At 51.4% G+C, this 23833-nt stretch overlaps 1 protein-coding gene across 2 annotated transcripts in view; it reads left to right on the forward strand.

Annotated features, from left to right (window-relative positions):
- Positions 1-23833, forward strand: part of LOC138657310 (rho-related BTB domain-containing protein 2-like) — a 63629-nt gene that overhangs the window by 33191 nt on the left and 6605 nt on the right. For both annotated transcript variants that reach the window (XM_069745018.1, XM_069745017.1), the window contains exons 2-9: positions 1959-2160; positions 2300-2403; positions 11782-11967; positions 12053-13020; positions 14004-14122; positions 19835-19985; positions 23178-23266; positions 23685-23790. In XM_069745018.1, coding sequence (XP_069601119.1) covers positions 1969-2160; positions 2300-2403; positions 11782-11967; positions 12053-13020; positions 14004-14122; positions 19835-19985; positions 23178-23266; positions 23685-23790 — 1915 coding nt within the window. In that variant the 5' untranslated portion in view covers positions 1959-1968. The remainder of the gene's footprint in view (positions 1-1958; positions 2161-2299; positions 2404-11781; positions 11968-12052; positions 13021-14003; positions 14123-19834; positions 19986-23177; positions 23267-23684; positions 23791-23833) is intronic.

The raw sequence follows: 23833 nt of genomic DNA on the forward strand, positions 1-23833 counted from the left end.
GGCCCCGGGGGAGGAGCCGGACATGTGTACAGGGGCCCGGGGGAGGAGCCGGACATGTGTACAGGGCCCCGGGGGAGGAGCCGGACATGTGTACAGGGGCCCCGGGGGAGGAGCCGGACATGTGTACAGGGGCCCCGGGGGAGGAGCCGGACATGTGTACAGGGGCCCCGGGGGAGGAGCCGGGCATGTGTACAGGGGCCCGGGTCACCTGCTCGTTCCTCCTCTCCCTCCACTCTTCCAGAGGGCTTCCAGTCACCTGCTCGTTCCTCCTCTCCCTCCACTCTACCAGAGGGCTTCCAGTCACCTGCTCGTTCCTCCTCTCCCTCCACTCTTCCAGGGGTTGTCCAGTCACCTGCTCGTTCCTCCTCTCCCTCCACTCTACCAGAGGGCTTCCAGTCACCTGCTCGTTCCTCCTCTCCCTCCACTCTACCAGAGGGCTTCCAGTCACCTGCTCGTTCCTCCACTCTACCAGAGGGCTTCCAGTCACCTGCTCGTTCCTCCTCTCCCTCCACTCTACCAGAGGGCTTCCAGTCACCTGCTCGTTCCTCCTCTCCCTCCACTCTACCAGAGGGCTTCCAGTCACCTGCTCGTTCCTCCTCTCCCTCCACTCTTCCAGGGGTTGTCCAGTCACCTGCTCGTTCCTCCTCTCCCTCCACTCTACCAGAGGGCTTCCAGTCACCTGCTCGTTCCTCCTCTCCCTCCACTCTACCAGAGGGCTTCCAGTCACCTGCTCGTTCCTCCTCTCCCTCCACTCTACCAGAGGGCTTCCAGTCACCTGCTCGTTCCTCCTCTCCCTCCACTCTACCAGAGGGCTTCCAGTCACCTGCTCGTTCCTCCACTCTACCAGAGGGCTTCCAGTCACCTGCTCGTTCCTCCTCTCCCTCCACTCTACCAGAGGGCTTCCAGTCACCTGCTCGTTCCTCCTCTCCCTCCACTCTACCAGAGGGCTTCCAGTCACCTGCTCGTTCCTCCACTCTACCAGAGGGCTTCCAGTCACCTGCTCGTTCCTCCTCTCCCTCCACTCTTCCAGAGGGCTTCCAGTCACCTGCTCGTTCCTCCACTCTACCAGAGGGCTTCCAGTCACCTGCTCGTTCCTCCTCTCCCTCCACTCTACCAGAGGGCTTCCAGTCACCTGCTCGTTCCTCCTCTCCCTCCACTCTTCCAGGGGTTGTCCAGTCACCTGCTCGTTCCTCCTCTCCCTCCACTCTACCAGAGGGCTTCCAGTCACCTGCTCGTTCCTCCTCTCCCTCCACTCTACCAGAGGGCTTCCAGTCACCTGCTCGTTCCTCCTCTCCCTCCACTCTACCGGAGGGCTCGTTCCTCCTCGGAGGGCTTCCAGTCACCTGCTCGTTCCTCCTCTCCCTCCACTCTACCAGAGGGCTTCCAGTCACCTGCTCGTTCCTCCTCTCCCTCCACTCTTCCAGGGGTTGTCCAGTCACCTGCTCGTTCCTCCTCTCCCTCCACTATACCAGAGGGCTTCCAGTCACCTGCTCGTTCCTCCTCTCCCTCCACTCTACCAGAGGGCTTCCAGTCACCTGCTCGTTCCTCCACTCTACCAGAGGGCTTCCAGTCACCTGCTCGTTCCTCCTCTCCCTCCACTCTTCTAGGGGTCGTCCAGTCACCTGCTCGTTCCTCCTCTCCCTCCACTCTTCTAGGGGTCGTCCAGTCACCTGCTCGTTCCTCCTCTCCCTCCACTCTTCCAGGGGTCGTCCAGTCACCTGCTCGTTCCTCCTCTCCCTCCACTCTTCCAGGGGTCGTCCAGTCACCTGCTCGTTCCTCCTCTCCCTCCACTCTTCCAGAGGGCTTCCAGTCACCTACTACCACCCCGTTCATCTAGAGAGTGTCAGGTCACTTCCTCCCCCCTTTCATCTAGAAGACTTGGTCACTCTTGAGGGCCCCCTTTTCTGCAGGTTAGTGGGTCCTTTTCCTCCTGGGTGTAACTTTTCATCTCTCCACAGACTCATCTTAATGGATACTGACCTGGATTATGAGCGGCCTAATGTGGAAACTATTAAATGTGTGGTAGTGGGAGACAATGCCGTGGGGAAGACCAGACTGATCTGTGCTCGAGCCTGCAACACTACGCTCACCCAGTACCAGCTCCTCGCCACCCATGTCCCCACGGTGTGGGCCATTGACCAGTACAGAGTTTGCCAAGAAGTAGGTGGCAGCAGCGGTGGAAGACTGTGTGTGTGTGTGTGGGGGGGGGGGTGTTGCATAAACTAGTGGTGGATCCTATGAGATCCTAGCAAGTGGTTAATGATAGAACGGACTATCTGATGACCCGTATCGCCTGCAGGTTCTGGAGCGTTCCCGTGATGTGGTGGACGAGGTCAGCGTCTCCCTACGCCTGTGGGACACATTCGGAGACCACCACAAGGACCGACGCTTTGCCTATGGAAGGTGAGAAGCTTTTATACGCTCACACTCTTATGACGGGGTTCAGGAAAGTGAAGAGCGGGAGGAGAATGTGGGGGAGCATGGTCCGACAAGGGAGAAGAAAGTAGAAGATGGAGGCCTGGTGGGTGAAGAGAGCATGGTGAGATGAGTGAGGAGCTTGCGGAAAAGATGGGTCTTCTCTAGTGACGGCAGCTATGTAAAATATATGTTCAGTGGCTTGCGTAAGTATTCACTCCTTGGCATTTTTTTCTGGTTTCTACCTCACAACCTGGAATTTCACTTTTTTTTTTTTTTTGAGGGTTTGCATCAGTTCATGTAGAGAACATGCCAACAACTGTGAACCATTTGTTTTTATTGTGAAGCAAACAACAAATAAGACAAAATAACTGAAACCTTCATTGTGTATAACAATTCACCCCCCTAAAGTCGGTACTTTGTAGAGCCTCCTTTTGTGGCAGTTACAGCTGCAGTCGCTTTGGATAAGTCTCTATGAGCTTTACACATCTGGCCACTGGGATTTTTGTCCATTTCTTGAGGCAGAACTGCTTCAGGTTCGATGGTTTCCCTCTGGTGAACATCAATCTTCACGTCTGGCCACAGATTCTCCATTGGATGAAGGTCTGTGCTGTGACTCCGGAACATTTACACATTTCTCCTTACACCTCTCGAGTGTTGCTTCAGCAGTATGCTTTGGGTCATTGTCTTGTTGGAAGATGAACCTCCATCCCAGCCTCACATCACAGACCGACTGACAGGTTTTGCTAAAAAATATTCCTGTATTTCGCACCATCCATCTTCTCGACTCGGACCATTTTCCCTGTCCTTGCTGCTGTAAAACATCCTCATGGCATGATGCTGCCACCAGCATGTTTCACTGTGGGGATGTTGTTCTTGAGTTGAAGAGTAGAGATGACCAAATTTGATCAGGTCACTGCCTATTCAGCAAGCTATAAACGCTTAGTGAACCCGGATACGTGGAGCGCGCCGGCTGTTACACTGTCTCAAAACATGCATGGAGAGCCTGTGTGTTGGGCTCTCCATTGATGTGTTGTGCCTGTCGCACAGCCGCAACAAATGCAGCTGTGGTGCCGAACAGCTGATCAGCCGGCGCGCTTTATGTATTCGGGTTCCTGATGCAGCTTATTCGGTAAGCACTTTAGCTTGCTGACTAAGGAGGGACCCAAACAAATTCGCTCATCTCTAATCATGAGCTGAGTTGGTTTGGCGCCAGACATAACGTTTACTTTGATGCAGAAATAGTTCAGGTTTGGACTTACCTGATCACACCACTTTCCTCCATACACTTGGGGAGTCTTCCACTTGTCTTTATGGAGTCTTACTGTGTTCGTACCGATAGATATTCCATTCTCTGCTTGGGAACGCTGCAGCTCATTCAGGCTTACCTTTGGTCTCTGTTACCTCTCTGATTAATGTCCTCCTTGCTCGGGCTGACAGTTTTGGTGGGCGGCCCTCTCTTGGCAGGTTTGTTATGGTACCTGCCCTGGAGCATGAGCATATCAGTAACTCAAAACTGAAAATAAAGATTATACAACCACAAGACGGATTTCATCCCCAGGTATCAGTGTAATCGGTGTAACGGCGCCGACCTGACACTGTAGTCACTGAGCACAATCCTGATCACAGGTATCAGTGTAATCAGTATAACGGCACCGACCTGACACTGTAGTCGCTGAGCACAATCCTGATCGCAGGTATCAGTGTAATCAGTATAACGGCACTGACCTGACACTGTCTGTAGTCACTGAGCACAATCCTGATCACAGGTATCAGTGTAATCAGTATAACGGCACCGACCTGACACTGCCTGTAGTCGCTGAGCACAATCCTGATCGCAGGTATCAGTGTAATCAGTATAACGGCACTGACCTGACACTGTCTGTAGTCACTGAGCACAATCCTGATCACAGGTATCAGTGTAATCAGTGTAACGGCACCGACCTGACACTGCCTGTAGTCACTGAGCACAATCCTGATCGCAGGTATCAGTGTAATCAGTATAACAGCACCGACCTGACACTGTCTGTAGTCACTGAGCACAATCCTGATCACAGGTATCAGTGTAATCAGTATAATGGCACCGACCTGACACTGTCTGTAGTCACTGAGCACAATCCTGATCACAGGTATCAGTGTAATCAGTATAACGGCACTGACCTCACACTGTCTGTAGTCACTGAGCACAATCCTGATCGCAGGTATCAGTGTAATCAGTATAACGGCACTGACCTGACACTGTCTGTAGTCAGTGAGCACAATCCTGTTCACAGGGGCATTTTAAGGAAGAAGGACGGCACTCCTGTATTATTACTTGGTGCACGGGTAGGGTCCCAACCCGTTATAAATAAAAGTTCAAGAATCCGGCACTCAGTTTAGTGGATTTATTTACAGCGTGAAGATAGTGTACAAAGCGTCTCGTCATTGGAGTTTCATCAGATACACAGTAATTATCAAAAACAAAAAATTAATAAAGAGCAAGATCAGACAAGATCAGAAAATGAGAAAAATCAAGGCTCTGTAACATCGTAGGAGCAAAGAGATGCGCCTAGAATCACAGATATAAATCTATATCTCCATATACCATAATTTCCCTCGAGAACAATAAAGTGTATCATATACAATGTAAACCTAGATGAAGCCATGGCGCTGATATTTCCCGGAAGGTTCGGACATGTTGGAGATCAGAGTAGTGGTGAGTTCCTGGTGTAAGTATGGATGATGGATATTGAGTAGTGATGAGCGAGTGTACTCGTTGCTCGGGTGATCTGAATATTTGTTAGTGCTCGGAGATTTAGTTTTCGTCACCTCAGCTGCATGATTTACAGCTGGTAGACAGCTTGAATACATGTGGGGATTCCCTGGCAACCAGGTAACCCCCACATGTACTCAGGCTGGGTAGCAGTCTTAAATCATTTAGCTGTGGTGAAGAAAACGAAATTTCCGAGCACTTCCAAATACTCAGAGGCCACCCGAGCGTGCTCGGAAAAACCCGATCAACGAGTATACTCGCTCATCACTAATATTGAGGAAAGAAGGGTCGTGCTGTCTTCTGGTCTGGATGAAGGCATTCTAATCTGAGATAACTAAGACATAGCTCAGACTCATGAGGCCAAGGAAAATGTATCTCATTATTTGTTAGGCATGCTGATTATGAGGACACGTTTTCTATGCCTGAGAACTTAAATCTTTGTGAAAGGTGATGTGAAGATCTGAGGTTGTGGGTTGTAATAATCATCTAGGCAGGTTAATGATACAACTACACTGCTCAAAAAAATAAAGGGAAGACTTAAACAACAGAATATAACTCCAAGTAAATCAAACTTCTGTGAAATCAAACTGTGCACTTAATAATAATAATAATCTTTATTTATATAGCGCCAACATATTCCGCAGCACTTAGGACACAACACTGTTTAATAATCAATCTCACATGCTGTTGTGCAAATGGAATAGACAACAGATGGAAATTATTGACAATTATCAGTACACACTCAATAAAGGAGTGGTTCTGCGGGTGGAGACCACAGACCACACCTCAGTACCAATGCTTTCTGGCTGATGTTTGTCACTTTTGAATGTTGGTTGTGCTTTCACACTCCTGGTAGCATGAGACGGACTCTACAACCCACACAAGTGGCTCAGGTAGTGCAGCTCATCCAGGATGGCACATCAATACGAGCTGTGGCAAAAAGATTTGCTGTGTCTGTCAGCGTAATGTCCAGAGGCTGGAAGCGCTACCAGGAGACAGGCCAGTACACCAGGAGACATGGAGGGGGATGTAGGAGGGCAACAACCCAGCAGCAGGACCGCTACCTCAGCCTTTGTGCAAGGAGGAGCTCTGCCAGAGCCCTGCAAAATGACCTCCAGCAGGCCACAAATGGCCGACTGCATGATGATGGTCTGAGTGCCCGACGTCCACAGATGGGGGTTGTGCTCACAGCCCAACACCTTGCAGGACTCTTGGCATTTGCCACAGAACACCAGGATTGGCAAATTCGCCACTGGCGCCTTGTGCTCTTCACAGATGAAAGCAGGTTCACACTGAGCACATGTGACAGACAGCATGACCGGTGTGTCAGTAATGGTGTGGGGTGGCATTTTTTTGGTGGACCCCACAGTCCTCCATGTGCTCGTGAGAGGTAGCCTGACTGCCATTAGGTACCAAGATGAGATCCTCAGACCCCTTGTGAGACCATACGGTGGTGCGGTTGGCCCTGGGTTCCTCCTAATGCAGGACAATGCCAGACCTCATGTGGCTGGAGTGTGTCAGCAGTTCCTGCAAGATGAAGGCATTGAAGCTATGGACTGGCCCGCCCTTTCCCCAGACCTGAATCAGATTGAGCATATCTGGGACATCATGTCTTGCTCCATCCACCAACGTCACGTTGCACGACAGACTGTCCAGGAGTTGGTGGATGCTTTAGTCCAGGTCTGGGAGGAGATCCCTCAGGAGACCATCCGCCGCCTCATCAGGAGTATGCCCAGGCATTGTAGGGAGGTCATACAGGCACGTGGAGGTCACACACATTACTGAGCATTATTTCCTTGTCTTGAGGCATTTCCACTGAAGTTGGATCAGCCTTTAACTTCATTTTCCACTTTGATTGTTAGCATCATTCCAACTCCAGACCTCCGTGTTGTTAGTATTAGTTGTGATTTATGTTGATCATTTTTGTTTCATTGTTCTCAACACATTCCACTATGTAATGAATAAAGATTTGCAACTGGAATATTTCATTCAGTGATATCTAGGATGTGGGATTTTAGTGTTCCCTTTATTTTTTTGAGCAGTGTATTTTTTTTTTTTTATTCCATACGTCCATGGCCATGGTTTTACAACAAATTCAGTTATATGGCCAAAATACAATGTTCCCAGTCTAAAAGATCCCCTCCCCAGGGCCGGTAGTCCCACTGCCCACGTACCAGGCGATACTCGCTGTCTTCCATTGGGTCTACTATCTCTATCCACACAATGGGACTATTGGCTGGATGAACAATGATCGAGTTCCTTGATTTCTTAATCTTGGGTTTGGCCTTATGTATGGTATACATGAGATCTATCCTGCTCCTCTTCCTCTGCTTACTGTCACTAAATGTAACATTGATTCCTGAGGATGAACTGACGAGCGAGAAGATCTCTAATAGAACACAGTAATGTCGACATAACTGGATCTCCGTGCTGGAAAAGTCTGCATCCCGTAGAGCCGTGGACTCCGCTCTACGTCCATTCATCCAATAGTCTTTAGTCCGTGGCCAGATCCTCACAGGTGATACAACTGGTTTTAAGTTCTCAGGCATGGAGAAAGTGTACAAACCATTTCATGGAGGAGACCAAGCTCCTAGAGTTCTACTGGATATTTATGTTGGAAACCCGCTCTCCCCATGGCCTCAATTTAAGACCAGATCTGATTTTACAATTACTGATTGTTTTTTGTTTTAGATCTTTTTCATTACATTGTTTTTTTTCATATAGGATCACTTGTTGTTTTATTTTCACACTATTGATCCCTTCTGTTTGGCTAAGCACATTGTCTTGGGAAACGCCCTCAAATTACTGATATTTATATATGACTGACTGCCAACCAGGAGACCATGAGTAAGACGCAACGTGCCTTTAGTGCCTAATGTGCACCGTTGCCGATGCATTAATTGGAGTTTTCTTTTAAATGGCTCAATAAAGACCTATTTTTTTATATGAAAAAGAAAGATCGCCTCTCATCACTAGATAACACCACTTTTTCACAAAATTGGTAAAAAGCCAAGCGGGCTTTCACAAGCCACTGAACAAGCTGGTGACCTCGACATGTGTGATATTGGGGTGACCTTGTCTGGTGTGATGTGGGGTGACCTACTGTGGTGTGAAAAAGTGTCTCCTTCCTGATTTCCTTTTCTTTCTCATGTTTGTCACACTTAAATGTTTCCAGTCACCAAACAAATGTAAATATTAGACAACGATAACACAATTAATCACAGAATGCAGTTTATAAATAAAGGTCTTTATTATTAAGGGAAAAAGAAATCCAAACCTACAGGACCCTGTGTGGAAAAGTGATTGCGCCCTCTCTTAAAACATAAACCAATTGTGGTTTATCAAATCTTTGTGAAGCTGGGTTCAAATTCCCTAGCCATACGCAGGCCTGACTACTGCCCCAGCTGTTCTCAATCAAGAAATCGAACCTGCCTGACACAGTGAAATAGACCCAAAGTTCCTCAAAAGCTAGACATCATGCCGTGATCCACAGACATTCTGAAGCAACGTAATTGAGTCTATCGGTTTGTAAAGCCGGTTTGCGGAACCGGCTAAATAAGATTAAAATAGATAAATCTCCGGGTCCGGATGGCATACACCCACGAGTACTAAGAGAACTAAGTAATGTAATAGATAAACCATTATTTCTTATTTTTAGGGACTCTATAGCGACAGGGTCTGTTCCGCAGGATTGGCGCATAGCAAATGTGGTGCCAATATTCAAAAAGGGCTCTAAAAGTGAACCTGGAAATTATAGGCCAGTAAGTCTAACCTCTATTGTTGGTAAAATATTTGAAGGGTTTCTGAGGGATGTTATTCTGGATTATCTCAATGAGAATAACTGTGTAACTCCATATCAGCATGGGTTTATGAGAAATCGCTCCTGTCAAACCAATCTAATCAGTTTTTATGAAGAGGTAAGCTATAGACTGGACCACGGTGAGTCATTGGACGTGGTATATCTCGATTTTTCCAAAGCGTTTGATACCGTGCCGCACAAGAGGTTGGTACACAAAATGAGAATGCTTGGTCTGGGGGAAAATGTGTGTAAATGGGTTAGTAACTGGCTTAGTGATAGAAAGCAGAGGGTGGTTATAAATGGTATAGTCTCTAACTGGGTCGCTGTGACCAGTGGGGTACCGCAGGGGTCAGTATTGGGACCTGTTCTCTTCAACATATTCATTAATGATCTGGTAGAAGGTTTACACAGTAAAATATCGATATTTGCAGATGATACAAAACTATGTAAAGCAGTTAATACAAGAGAAGATAGTATTCTGCTACAGATGGATCTGGATAAGTTGGAAACTTGGGCTGAAAGGTGGCAGATGAGGTTTAACAATGATAAATGTAAGGTTATACACATGGGAAGAAGGAATCAATATCACCATTACACACTGAATGGGAAACCACTGGGTAAATCTGTCAGGGAGAAGGACTTGGGGATCCTAGTTAATGATAAACTTACCTGGAGCAGCCAGTGCCAGGCAGCAGCTGCCAAGGCAAACAGGATCATGGGGTGCATTAAAAGAGGTCTGGATACACATGATGAGAGCATTATACTGCCTCTGTACAAATCCCTAGTTAGACCGCACATGGAGTACTGTGTCCAGTTTTGGGCACCGGTGCTCAGGAAGGATATAATGGAACTAGAGAGAGTACAAAGGAGGGCAACAAAATTAATAAAGGGGATGGGAGAACTACAATACCCAGATAGATTAGCGAAATTAGGATTATTTAGTCTAGAAAAAAGACGACTGAGGGGCGATCTAATAACCATGTATAAGTATATAAGGGGACAATACAAATATCTCGCTGAGGATCTGTTTATACCAAGGAAGGTGACGGGCACAAGGGGGCATTCTTTGCGTCTGGAGGAGAGAAGGTTTTTCCACCAACATAGAAGAGGATTCTTTACTGTTAGGGCAGTGAGAATCTGGAATTGCTTGCCTGAGGAGGTGGTGATGGCGAACTCAGTCGAGGGGTTCAAGAGAGGCCTGGATGTCTTCCTGGAGCAGAACAATATTGTATCATACAATTATTAGGTTCTGTAGAAGGACGTAGATCTGGGGATTTATTATGATGGAATATAGGCTGAACTGGATGGACAAATGTCTTTTTTCGGCCTTACTAACTATGTTACTATGTTACTATGTAAAAGGTTGTAAAGCCATTTCTACAGTTTTGGGACTCCAGCGAAAACATGGAACAGTGGTGAACCTTCCCATGAGTAGCCAGCCGACCAATAGTTAAGCGACGATCCATCCAATACGTTACCGTAGACCCTACAACAACATTCAAAGAACTGCAGGCCTCACTTGCCTCAATTAAAGTCAGTGTTCGTGACTCCACCATAAGAAAGACACTGGGCAAAAATGACGTGCAAGGCAGAGTTACAAGATGAACCACTGCTGAGCAATAAAAACATTAAGGCCGGGATCACACATGCGAGAAACACGTCCGTGTCTTGCATGTGAAAACCAAGCTCTGGCGCCGGCACTTGGGAGCAGAGCGTGCGGCTCCATGTGTTGCTATGCGGCCGCACACTCCGTTCTGGAGTGCCGGAACCAGAGCTTGGATTTCACATGCGAGACACGGACGTGTTTCTCGCATGTGTGATCCCAGCCTAAGGCTCGTCTCCGTTTTGTAAAAAAACATCTTGATGATCCCCGAGACTTTTGGGAGAATACTCTGTAGACTGACGATACAAAAGTAGAACTTTTTGGAAGGTGTATGTCACATTACATCTCCAGTTGCTGCTAAGGGTGGCCCAACCAGTTGTTAGGTTTAGGGGGAATCGCTTTTTCACACAGGGTCTTGTAGGTTTGGATTTCTTTTTCCATTAATAATAAGGACCTTTCTTTATTAACTGCATTCTGTGATTACTTGTGCTATCTTTGTCTAATGTTTACATTTGTTTGTTGATTGGAAACATTTAAGTGTGACAAACATGTAAAAGAATAGGAAATCAGGAAGGGGGCAAATACTTTAGCCCACCATGAAAATCCACCCTCTTGTGAGAATCTATAAAGCTCTGATGTTTTGTGAAGTGCTTGAAGTTTTTTGTTAGCAGGTGCTTTTCTGACATGACTCCTCTCAGGATCCATCTGTGTACAAAGCTCCTGCCGCCGCCACCTCTGGTTCGTCATACTGCATGGGCACCTCACAATGCTGTCCTGACTTCAGTACTGCACATGACATGGTGACTTTCTCAGTCACATTCTGACTTTGGTCATGGCCTCCTCTGCGGATATCTGCTGTATCGAGGACTGTTGTGATTACAAACCAGACTACTCCACTGTACGGCATTGTATACTGTGTACTGGCCATGGTAGGAGATGACGGCCTCATACTGGGAGGGCACGTGGAGACTTGTGAAGGGTGGTATCCACACTTTGACATTCAGGCATTGTTTCTTGGCCTGATGCTTAGGTTGTCTTGTCGCGCAGGGAGGTCACACAAGGAAGACTTTCGCGGGGAGAACTTGTGGATGAGATACATGTGAATTTGAGAGGGCAGATGGGAATGGATGGAGATTTGTTTACGTGTGAGGAGTGGTATTTACATTGATACTCAGACGTTTCTTGCCCTGATGCTCAGTTGTCTCCTCGCAGGTCAGATGTGGTGGTGCTTTGCTTCTCGTTGGCTAACCCTCATTCTCTGCATCACGTCCAGAGCATGTGGCTTCCGGAAATCAAACACTTTTGCCCCCGGACACCCGTGGTTCTTGTGGGATGTCAGCTGGACCTGAGATATGCTGATTTGGATGCTGTGAATAGAGCCCGTCGCCCCCTAGCCAAGTGAGTGATTTGGCTGCCATCCATTACCTGACATCCATTACCTACTGTCCAAATCTTAACACTTTACTTGTGCATTTTGTCTTAGACCTATAAAGCCGACTGATATCCTGTCTCCAGAGAATGGTCACGAGGTGGCCAAGGAGCTGGGCATTCCCTACTATGAAACCAGCGTGGTGGCACAGTTTGGGGTGAAGGACGTCTTCGACAATGCCATCCGAGCTGCCCTCATTTCCAGAAGACACTTGCAATTCTGGAAGTCTCATCTGAAGAAAGTTCAACATCCATTGCTCCAAGCCCCGTTCTTACCTCCAAAGCCACCACCGCCCATCATCCACCTCCCAGATACCCCACAGTGTAATGGCCAAGGCCCGGCCGCCTTGTTCTCCGCTCCACTATGTGCCGATGTGGTGTTCCTCTTGCTGAGTGGACAGAAGATCTTTGCCCATAAGGTTTACCTGGCCACTGCCTGCTCCAAATTTTACGACCTCTTCACGCTGGAATTGCTTCCTGCAGAGATGATTGATGCGACAGCAACATGTCGGAGTTCAAGGGTGACTGAACCTTTATGGACCAGGAACCTCATTGAGGATGAGAATCATGAGGCCTTAACTGGGCATCTGTTTTCTGTTAGGACTCCAGGCAAGGATGATGATAGTGGTATTGATGTGGACAGTGGGGAGAGTACGCCTGTTGGTTGGGGTAGAAAGTTATCAGATTGGGGCAGAGGCTTTGTTGGCGTACAGATAGATATTGTAGACGATCCACTAACGCATCGCAGGAGGCCAATGATGGTTGTCCAGATGGATGCCTTGATTCAGGAGCAGCCGCTGCGGGCAGTACTGGAGTACTTGTATACAGGACACCTGGACCAGAGCAGGGCAGAGCTCAAGCAGATCGCCACCATAGCAGAGGCCCTAGAGGTCTTTGACCTTCGTATGATGGTCTCCAACCTGCTGAATAAAGAAGGCTTCATGAATCAGGAGATCACAAAAGCCTTTCATGTCAGGAGAGCGAACCGGATCCGGGAGTGTCTAAATCGAGGTCTCTTCTCTGGTATGGACTTCATCACGGAAGAGGGGAATGGATTGGAGGATTGAATCCCAGGGGGAGGGAGTATTGGATTTCCCGGGGGATGGATAGAAAGATTGGGTTCTGAGGGGGTTGCTTGGGACGATTAGAGTCTCGGGGGAGGAGGAAAATCGAATTTCTTAGGGGGGGGGAGGCGGGGTGGATCATAGAATTGGAATCCCTGGAGAGAAAATGGTGGTGGATTGGATTTGGGAGGGAAGCATTGGATCCCAGGAGTGGGGGTGGATAGGAGGATTGGGCTCCATGTGGTGGATCAGGATTGGATTTCCAGGGATAAGGGGGTGGATTCCCATAGGGAGGATTGGATTATTGGATTCCCGGGGAAATGGGTGGATTGGAGAGGATTGGTTTCCTGGGGATGGATCGGAGGATTGGGTTTCTGGAGGTGGGGTGGAATGGAATATTGGATTTTCAGGTGGATTCCAGTGGGGTGGAATGGAGGATTTGGATTGCTTGGGGGGAATGGGTTGATCGAGGATTGGGTTCTTGGGGGTGGATTAGACGATTGGGTTCCTGGGGGTAAGATGCATCGCAATATTGGATTATTGGATTTCCAGAGGGAAGTATGGGGTGGATTTCCTGGAGGAATGCGGGGTGGATCTGAGTTCGGGGTGAAGGAGGGAGGATTGGATTCCTGGGGGGGGTAGCGGGTGGATCGGAGGATTGGATTCCCGGGGGGTGGATCAGAGGATTGGATTACGGGAGTAAGGGTAGATTGGAGGATGTGTGGTGGATTGCATTATTGGATTTCCAGGGGGGTGGGTTCCGGGGGAGGTGGGGGTATCGGAAGATTGAATTCCTGGGGGGATTGGGTTGATCGGAGGATTGGGTTTGTGGGGGTGGATCGGAGGATTGGATTCCCGGGGAATGAACCGGTGGATTGAATCCTGTGGGTGGGGGGGGGGCGGTTGTCTCCTCCACTAAATATGACTCTGTTCTCCTATCAGATGTGGTGTTTACAGTGGACGATGGGCCTGTGCCGGCGCACAAGCCGCTTCTGATTGCAAACTGTGACTGGATGGTGGCCATGTTCCGGGGCTCATTCCGGGAGAGCTGCACCCGAGGGGTAACATCTTGTTCCTTTAGTGTGTATTATTAGGAGGATATGTGTTTGCTGTCAGACGAGGGGGGTCTGGTAATGTGAATGATGACTTCAGCCTTCAGGACACCTCATTCATGCAGCTCCACACAGTGAAGACAGGCACATCTGATCCTGAGTCACCCCCAGAGCTGCACTCACTATTCTGCTGTTACATTGTCTTATCCTCCAGTCACCTCTAGAGCTGGACTCACTAGTCTGCTGTTACTTTGTCTTATCCTCCAGTCACCCCTAGAGCTGCAGTAACTATTCTGCTGTTAAATCATGTCTTATTCTCCAGTCACCTCCAGAGCTGCACTCACTATTCTGCTGTTAAATCATGTCTTATTCTCCAGTCACCTGTAGAGCTGCACTCACTATTCTGCTATTACATCGTGTCTTATCCTCCAGTCACCTCCAGAGCCGCACTCACTATTCTGTTGCATCTTGTCTTATCCTATAGTCACCTCCAGAGCTGCATTCACTATTCTGTTACATCGTGTCTTATACTTCAGAGCTGCACTCACTATTCTGTTGCATCGTGTCGTATCTTCCAGTCACCTCCAGAGCTGCACTCACTATTCTGTTGCTTCGTGTCTTATCCTCCAGTCACCTCCAGAGCTGCACTCGCTATTCTGCTGCTTCGTGTCTTTTCCCTCAGCACTGAGGTCACTCTGGCACTAAAGTACAGTCAGACTTAATATCCTGAGAGCTGACCGGCATGCAGCAGAGATCAGAGTTCTGCTGGAAGATTTGCTGCTGGTTCTGAAAATTGTCATCTTGGGGGCAGATTCATGAAGACCAGTAGTTTTTATTATGTGGTGATTCATTCAGCAGCATCTAAAAAGTGATAAGTGCCCCTGCGTGCTCCTCCTTGTGTGCCCCTGCGTGCTCCTCCTTGTGTGCCCCTGCGTGCTCCTCCTTGTGTGCCCCTGCGTGCTCCTCCTTGTGTGCCCCTGCGTGCTCCTCCTTGTGTGCCCCTGCGTGCTCCTCCTTGTGTGCCCCTGCGTGCTCCTCCTTGTGTGCCCCTGCGTGCTCCTCCTTGTGTGCCCCTGCGTGCTCCTCCTTGTGTGCCCCTGCGTGCTCCTCCTTGTGTGCCCCTGCGTGCTCCTCCTTGTGTGCCCCTGCGTGCTCCTCCTTGTGTGCCCCTGCGTGCTCCTCTTGTGCGCCTCTGTGTGCTCCTGCTTGCTCCCCTGTGTGCCTCCACGTGCTCCTCTGTGTGCTTCTGCATGCTCCCTGGTGTGCCTCCACGTGCTTCTCTGTGTGCCTCCGTGTGCTCCTTTGTGTGCTCGTGTGCCTCTGCGTGCTCCTCTGTGCTCCCCTGTGTGCCTCCGTTTGCTCCTCTGTGCTTCTGCATGCTCCTCTGTGTGCCTCCGCGTGCTCCTCTGTGTGCCCCTGCATGCTCCTCTGTGTGCCTCCGCGTGCTCCTCTGTGTGCCTCCGTGTGCTCCTCTGTGTGCTCGTGTCCCTCCGCGTACTCCTCTGTGTGCTCCTGTGTTCCCCTGTATGCTCCTCTGTGTGCCTCCGTGTGCTCCTCTGTGTGCTCGTGTGCCTCCGCGTGCTCCTCTGTGTGCCCCTGCGTGCTCCCCTGTGTGCCTCCGCTTGCTCCTCTGTGCTTCTGCATGCTCCCCTGTGTGCCTCCGCGTGCTCCTGTGTGCCTCCGCATGCTCCTCTGTGTGCCTCCGCGTGCTCCTCTGTGTGCCTCCGCGTGCTCCCCTGTGTGCCTCCGCGTGCTCCTGTGTGCCCCTGCATGCTCCTCTGTGTGCCTCCGCGTGCTCCTCTGTGTGCTCGTGTGCCGGCGCGTGCTCCTCTGTGTGCCCCTGCATGCTCCTCTGTGTGCCTCCGTGTGCTCCTCTGTGTGCTCGTGTGCCTCCGCGTGTGCCCCTGCATGCTCCTCTGTGTGCCTCCGTGTGCTCCTCTGTGTGCTCGTGTGCCTCCGCGTGCTCCTCTTTGTGTGCCCCTGCGTGCTCCTCCTTGTGTGCCCCTGCGTGCTCCTCCTTGTGTGCCCCTGCGTGCTCCTCCTTGTGTGCCCCTGCGTGCTCCTCCTTGTGTGCCCCTGCGTGCTCCTCCTTGTGTGCCCCTGCGTGCTCCTCCTTGTGTGCCCCTCCTTGTGTGCCCCTGCGTGCTCCTCCTTGTGTGCCCCTGCGTGCTCCTCCTTGTGTGCCCCTCCTTGTGTGCCCCTGCGTGCTCCTCCTTGTGTGCCCCTGCGTGCTCCTCCTTGTGTGCCCCTGCGTGCTCCTCCTTGTGTGCCCCTGCGTGCTCCTCCTTGTGTGCCCCTGCGTGCTCCTCCTTGTGTGCCCCTGCGTGCTCCTCCTTGTGTGCCCCTGCGTGCTCCTCCTTGTGTGCCCCTGCGTGCTCCTCCTTGTGTGCCCCTGCGTGCTCCTCCTTGTGTGCCCCTGCGTGCTCCTCCTTGTGTGCCCCTCCTTGTGTGCCCCTGCGTGCTCCTCCTTGTGTGCCCCTGCGTGCTCCTCCTTGTGTGCCCCTCCTTGTGTGCCCCTGCGTGCTCCTCCTTGTGTGCCCCTGCGTGCTCCTCCTTGTGTGCCCCTGCGTGCTCCTCCTTGTGTGCCCCTGCGTGCTCCTCCTTGTGTGCCCCTGCGTGCTCCTCCTTGTGTGCCCCTGCGTGCTCCTCCTTGTGTGCCCCTGCGTGCTCCTCCTTGTGTGCCCCTGCGTGCTCCTCGTGTGCCCCTCCTTGTGTGCCCCTGCGTGCTCCTCCTTGTGTGCCCCTGCGTGCTCCTCCTTGTGTGCCCCTCCTTGTGTGCCCCTGCGTGCTCCTCCTTGTGTGCCCCTGCGTGCTCCTCCTTGTGTGCCCCTGCGTGCTCCTCCTTGTGTGCCCCTGCGTGCTCCTCCTTGTGTGCCCCTGCGTGCTCCTCCTTGTGTGCCCCTGCGTGCTCCTCCTTGTGTGCCCCTGCGTGCTCCTCCTTGTGTGCCCCTGCGTGCTCCTCTTGTGCGCCTCTGTGTGCTCCTGCTTGCTCCCCTGTGTGCCTCCACGTGCTCCTCTGTGTGCTTCTGCGTGCTCCCTGGTGTGCCTCCACGTGCTTCTCTGTGTGCCTCCGTGTGCTCCTTTGTGTGCTCGTGTGCCTCTGCGTGCTCCTCTGTGCTCCCCTGTGTGCCTCCGTTTGCTCCTCTGTGCTTCTGCATGCTCCTCTGTGTGCCTCCGCGTGCTCCTCTGTGTGCCCCTGCATGCTCCTCTGTGTGCCTCCGCGTGCTCCTCTGTGTGCCTCCGTGTGCTCCTCTGTGTGCTCGTGTCCCTCCGCGTACTCCTCTGTGTGCTCCTGTGTTCCCCTGTATGCTCCTCTGTGTGCCTCCGTGTGCTCCTCTGTGTGCTCGTGTGCCTCCGCGTGCTCCTCTGTGTGCTCCCCTGTGTGCCTCCGCTTGCTCCTCTGTGCTTCTGCATGCTCCCCTGTGTGCCTCCGCATGCTCCTCTGTGTGCCTCCGCATGCTCCTCTGTGTGCCTCCGCGTGCTCCTCTGTGTGCCTCCGCGTGCTCCCCTGTGTGCCTCCGCGTGCTCCTGTGTGCCCCTGCATGCTCCTCTGTGTGCCTCCGCGTGCTCCTCTGTGTGCTCGTGTGCCGGCGCGTGCTCCTCTGTGTGCCCCTGCATGCTCCTCTGTGTGCCTCCGTGTGCTCCTCTGTGTGCTCGTGTGCCTCCGCGTGTGCCCCTGCATGCTCCTCTGTGTGCCTCCGTGTGCTCCTCTGTGTGCTCGTGTGCCTCCGCGTGCTCCTCTTTGTGTGCCCCTGCGTGCTCCTCCTTGTGTGCCCCTGCGTGCTCCTCCTTGTGTGCCCCTGCGTGCTCCTCCTTATGTGCTCCTCCTTGTGTGCCCCTGCGTGCTCCTCCTTGTGTGCCCCTGCGTGCTCCTCCTTGTGTGCCCCTGCGTGCTCCTCCTTGTGTGCCCCTTGTGCGCCTCTGTGTGCTCCTGCATGCTCCCGTGTGCCTCCACGTGCTCCTGTGTGCTTCTGCATGCTCCCTGGTGTGCCTCCACGTGCTTCTCTGTGTGCCCCTGCATGCTCCTCTGTGTGCCTCCGTGTGCTCCTTTGTTTGCTCGTGTGCCTCCGCGTGCTCCTCTGTGTGCCCCTGCGTGCTCCCCTGTGTGCCTCCGCGTGCTCCTCTGTGTGCCTCCGCGTGCTCCTCTGTGTGCCTCCGCGTGCTCCTGTGTGCCCCTGCATGCTCCTCTGTGTGCCCCTGCGTGCTCCTCTGTGTGCCTCTGCGTGCTCCTCGGTGTGCCTCCGTGTGCTCCTCTGTGTGCTCGTGTCCCTCGCGTACTCCTCTGTGTGCCTCCGCATGCTCCTGTGTGCCCCTGCATGCTCCTCTGTGTGCCTCCGTGTGCTCCTTTGTTTGCTCGTGTGCCTCCGCGTGCTCCTCTGTGTGCCCCTGCGTGCTCCCCTGTGTGCCTCCGCTGGCTCCTCTGTGCTTCTGCATGCTCCTCTGTGTGCCTCCGCGTGCTCCTGTGTGCCCCTGTATGCTCCTCTGTGTGCCCCTGCATGCTCCTCTGTGTGCCTCTGCGTGCTCCTCGGTGTGCCTCCGTGTGCTCCTCTGTGTGCTTGTGTCCCTCGCGTACTCCTCTGTGTGCCTCCGCGTGCTCCTGTGTTCCCCTGTATGCTCCTCTGTGTGCCTCCGTGTGCTCCTCTGTGTGCCCCTGCGTGCTCCTCTGTGTGCCTCCGCTTGCTCCTCTGTGCTTCTGCATGCTCCCCTGTGTGCCTCCGCGTGCTCCTGTGTGCCCCTGCATGCTCCTCTGTGTGCCTCCGTGTGCTCCTCTGTGTGCTCGTGTGCCTCCGCGTGCTCCTCTGTGTGCCTCCGTGTGCTCCCCTGTGTGCCTCCGCGTGCTCCCCTGTGTGCCTCTGCGTGCTCCTGTGTGCCCCTGCATGCTCCTCTGTGTGCCTCCGCGTGCTCCTCTGTGTGCTCGTGTGCCTCCGCGTGCTCCTCTGTGTGCCTCCGCGTGCTCCTCTGTGTGCCCCTGCGTGCTCCCCTGTGTGCCTCCGCTTGCTCCTCTGTGCTTCTGCATGATCCTCTGTGTGCCTCTGCGTGCTCCTCTGTGCCCCTGCATGCTCCTCTGTGTGCTTCTGCATGCTCCTCTGTGTGCCCCTGCATGCTCCTCTGTGCCCCTGCATGCTCCTCTGTGTGCTTCTGCATGCTCCTCTGTGTGCCTCCGTATGCTCCTCTGTTTGCTTCTGCATGCTCCTCTGTGTGCCCCTGCATGCTCCTCTGTGTGCTTCTGCGTGCTCCTCTGTGTGCCTCCGCGTGCTCCTCCGCATGCTCCTCTGTGTGCCTCCGTGTGCTCCTCTGTTTGCTTCTGCATGCTCCTCTGTTTGCTTCTGCATGCTCCTCTGTTTGCTTCTGCATGCTCCTCTGTTTGCTTCTGCATGCTCCTCTGTGTGCCTCTGTGTGCTCCTGTGTGTGCGCCCCTGTCCCACCCCAGCTTTGCCCACCCTGTTGGTGTTGGGTGAAAATTCTATAAAAACACCAATTGTTGCATAGTTTTGCACAGCTTCGCATTGCGCCAACATTTTGTGACCTATAGCTGTTAGAGTAGAATGCTGACGTAAAAGCTCTGATGAATCGGCTCTTAGTTCTCAGTGTGGCCGGTGGTCCCTGGTGGGCACTGGGAGTTTTCTGGTGGCTTCTGTATCTGAGACTGAGGTGGACTCTTATTGATTCAGCAGTGTCCACCATGACGTAATCACAGAGCTCTCTGTCCATCTCCCACAGGTCTCTCTGCCGGGCACATCATCCTCCTGCCTGCGGGCGGTCCTGGAGTATTTGTATCTGGGTCACTTCTCTCCAAAACCTGAGCTGGACTGTATGAACCTCCTGATCCTCAGCAACCGGCTGTGTCTTCCTCACCTGCAGGCCCTGACCGGTGAGCAGTCACGCCGCCCTTGACCATGCACGACTAAGACAAAAAGGGGGTTCACATACTATAGACACACTGGGTCACACCATACAGTCACTGGGGGTCACACTAAATTGTGATAATGGTGTCCAGCGAGGCCACCCCGAGTTCCGTGACACTATCCTTGTGTGTGAGCCAAAAGAAAAATGAAGACAAATTCCCCAAAACAGTAAGGGCCAGTTGTGGTGAACGCCCTCGGCCTGCTGTGTGGTCAGTCGGCTGAGCCTCAGGTCTTGTGTAGGACAGGCGCAGAGTTTCCTCCCCCATCTGCACCGAGCCGTGTCCTTGCTCTTCACATGGGATGACATGTGAGGGACGCGCTGCTCCCCGTCCTCTATAGATTATCAATGTGACCTCCAGAATGAGATCACGATCAATGCAAACATCCCGGCAGCACATGCTCTACAATGAGTCTCCATCATGGGGAACCTTTTTTTCTGCAGGAGGCCATTTGGATATTTAGATCATCCTTTGGGGGTCGTACAAAATTATCAGGTTGAAAATTCCCCTGTTATATTTGGTGATACATTTTAATTAACTCCCCCTAATGTGACATCTGTAGCTGCTTCTCCTTGGTGAGGCGTGATGTTAGGTGGTATGGATGATGTTACTCACAGCTGCTTTTCCAGATTTCCGCTGGCCTCGATCACAGGCAACTGTGATACGTTTTGTAATGAACTCGCAGCTGTAAGGTACACCGAACACAGATGTAAATAACCCAGGAGGTCTCCTCACAGTGGGAAACTCATCACTGGTCGCTTTACATTTATAAAACACAAGTGGGAGGACTTCAATATTCACCACATAAGAAACACCAAGACTGCTGTATACATGTCACACAGGAAACGCCAAGACTGCTGTATATATATGTCACATAGGAGACCTAGAGACTGCTGTATATACATCACACAGGAACTGCCAAGACTGCTATATATACATCACATAGGAGACTTAGAGACTGCTGTATATACGTCACATAGGAGACCCGAGTGCTGTATATACATCACACAGGAAATGCTAAGACTGCTGTATATACATCACATAGGAGACCTGAGACTACTGTATATACGTCACATAGGAGACCCCGAGACTGCTGTACATAGGTCACATAGGAAATACCGAAACTGCTGTATGTACGTCACATAGGAGACCCCGAGACTGCTGTGTAAACGTCACATAGGAGACCCCGAGACTGCTGTATATACGCCACATAGGAGACCCCGAGACTGCTGTATATACGTCACATAGGAGATCCCGAGACTGCTGTATATACGTCACACAGGAAACACCGAGACTGCTGTATATACGTCACATAGGAGACCTCAAGACTGCTGTATATACGTCACATAGAAGACCCCGAGACTGCTGTATATACATCACATTGAAGACCCTGAGACTGCTGTATATATCACATAGGAGATCCCGAGAGTGCTGTATATACATCACATAGGAGACCCTGAGACTGCTGTATATACGTCACATAGGAGACCCCGAGACTGTTGTATATACGTTACATAGGAGACCCCGAGACTGCTGTATATACGTCACATAGGAGACACCGAGACTTCTGTGTATACGCCACATAGGAGACACAGACTGCTGTGTATATGCCACATAGGAGACACCCGAGACTGCTGTATATACATGTGATATAGGAGACACCGAGACTGCTGTCTATACAGCACACAGGAGACACAAAGACTGCTGTCTATACGTCACACAGAAGACACAGAGACTACTGTGTATGCAACACATAGAAGAAACCTTGATTGGAGTATGCACATCACAGGAGAAGACAATGGAGCTGCGGCATAAACATCACAGGAGGAGACCTGATTCCTGCTGCAGTCTTTTGTGGGACATGAGCGCGTCAGACTCTCATTCCGCTCACAAAGTACATGAGCGGCTGCACAGAATCTCGGACCCCAATCCCATCCAAGATCAGAGATTGAGAGCCTGGCATCCCCCCAACATCAGGGTTCGATCCCGCAAATACTCTTGTGGTTGAACGGGTGAAAATTCCCACAGACACCTCCACCCCCAAAAGAAATGTTCTTGGGTTTTCTCTGTGAAATGGACACAGTGTGAATGTTCTCTTCCATATTGCACATATACCGGTATTATGCTCCAACTCATTTGCTTGGTTTTGCCTGAAAAATCTTGTAAAAATCCTTCCCAGAACAGTAGAGCTATTATATCTGCAGAGGGATGACTGAATCTGGGGGGCACATACTTTCTCCATATTAATGTCTATGGATGTAGATGAAGACAGTGAAGCCCCCGGAGGAGGATGTGGGGTGCACATACTTTCTCCATATTAATGTCTATGGATGTAGATGAAGACAGTGAAGCCCCCGGAGGAGGATGTGGGGTGCACATACTTTCTCCATATTAATGTCTATGGATGTAGATGAGGACAGTGAAGCCCCCGGAGGAGGATGTGGGGGGCACATACTTTCTCCATATTAATGTCTATGGATGTAGATGAAGACAGTGAAGCCCCCGGAGGAGGATGTGGGGTGCACATACTTTCTCCATATTAATGTCTATGGATGTAGATGAGGACAGAGAAGCCCCCGGAGGAGGATGTGGGGGGCACATACTTTCTCCATATTAATGTCTATGGATGTAGATAAGGACAGTGAAGCCCCCGGAGGAGGATGTGGGGGGCACATACTTTTCTCCATATTAATGTCTATAGATGTAGATGAGGACAGTGAAGCCCCCGGAGGAGGATGTGAGGGGCACATACTGTCTCCATATTAATGTCTATGGATGTAGATGAGGACAGAGAAGCCCCCGGAGGTGGATGTGGGGGGCACATACTTTCTCCATATTAATGTCTATGGATGTAGATGAGGACAGTGAAGCCCCCGGAGGAGGATGTGGGGGGCACATACTTTCTTCATATTAATGTCTATGGATGTAGAGGAGAGAGAGAAGCCCCCGGAGGTGGATGTGGGGGGCACATACTTTCTTCATATTAATGTCTACAGACGTGAATATGGTGGTGTGGGGGTACGTACACTATATAATACACATGTAATGTTATGCACACACACAATGTATATAACATATACACCCCCTGTGTAATTTCTCTGGGGTGGAGGTCTCTTCTGTGCAGTCTTTTACTTGTCACGTACTTTTGTCCTGTTCTAGAACAACACGCTGTGGACGAGCTCCTGGAATCCTATGTGCAGGGAGCAGATATCGATGGACAAGTTCTCGTGTATCTGGACATAGCACAGGTGAGTCGTCTTCGGTGGGCCGTTTTTCAGTGAGTCGTCGTTTTCTTCGGTGAACCATCTTCTTCGATGGGCCAACTTCTTTGGTGAACCGTCCATGATGGGTCGTCTTCTTCAGTGGACAGTCTCCCTTGGTTGGTCATCTTAGGTGCTCGTCTCTGGTAGGTCGCCTTCTTCAGTGGGCTGTTTTTCGTGGGCTGTCTTCCTTGGTGGGTAATCTTCTATGGTGGGCCATCTTCAGATGGCTGTTTCCTTGTTGGGTCGTCTTAAGTAAGCCATCTTTCCTGGTGGGTCATCTTCAGTAGGCAGTCTAAGGTAGATCGTCTTCTTCGGTGAACCGTTTTGGTTGTCCGTCTTCGGCTGCTTGTGGATGGAGGCATTCCTGGATGACTCACGGCTGCCTTGTCTTTTTCTTTTCTAGTTCCACAACGCCAAGCAGCTAACGGACTGGTGCCTGCACTACATCTGCACCAACTACAATGCTGTGTGCCGGAAGTTCCCCCGGGACATGAAGTACATGTCGCCAGGTGACTGTTGTACTGCGGTATAGAAGCGCTAGTTCGGGCATCT

This window comes from Ranitomeya imitator, chromosome 1 (genome assembly GCF_032444005.1).
Source record: "Ranitomeya imitator isolate aRanImi1 chromosome 1, aRanImi1.pri, whole genome shotgun sequence".
NCBI classification, from domain to species: Eukaryota; Metazoa; Chordata; class Amphibia; order Anura; family Dendrobatidae; genus Ranitomeya; species Ranitomeya imitator.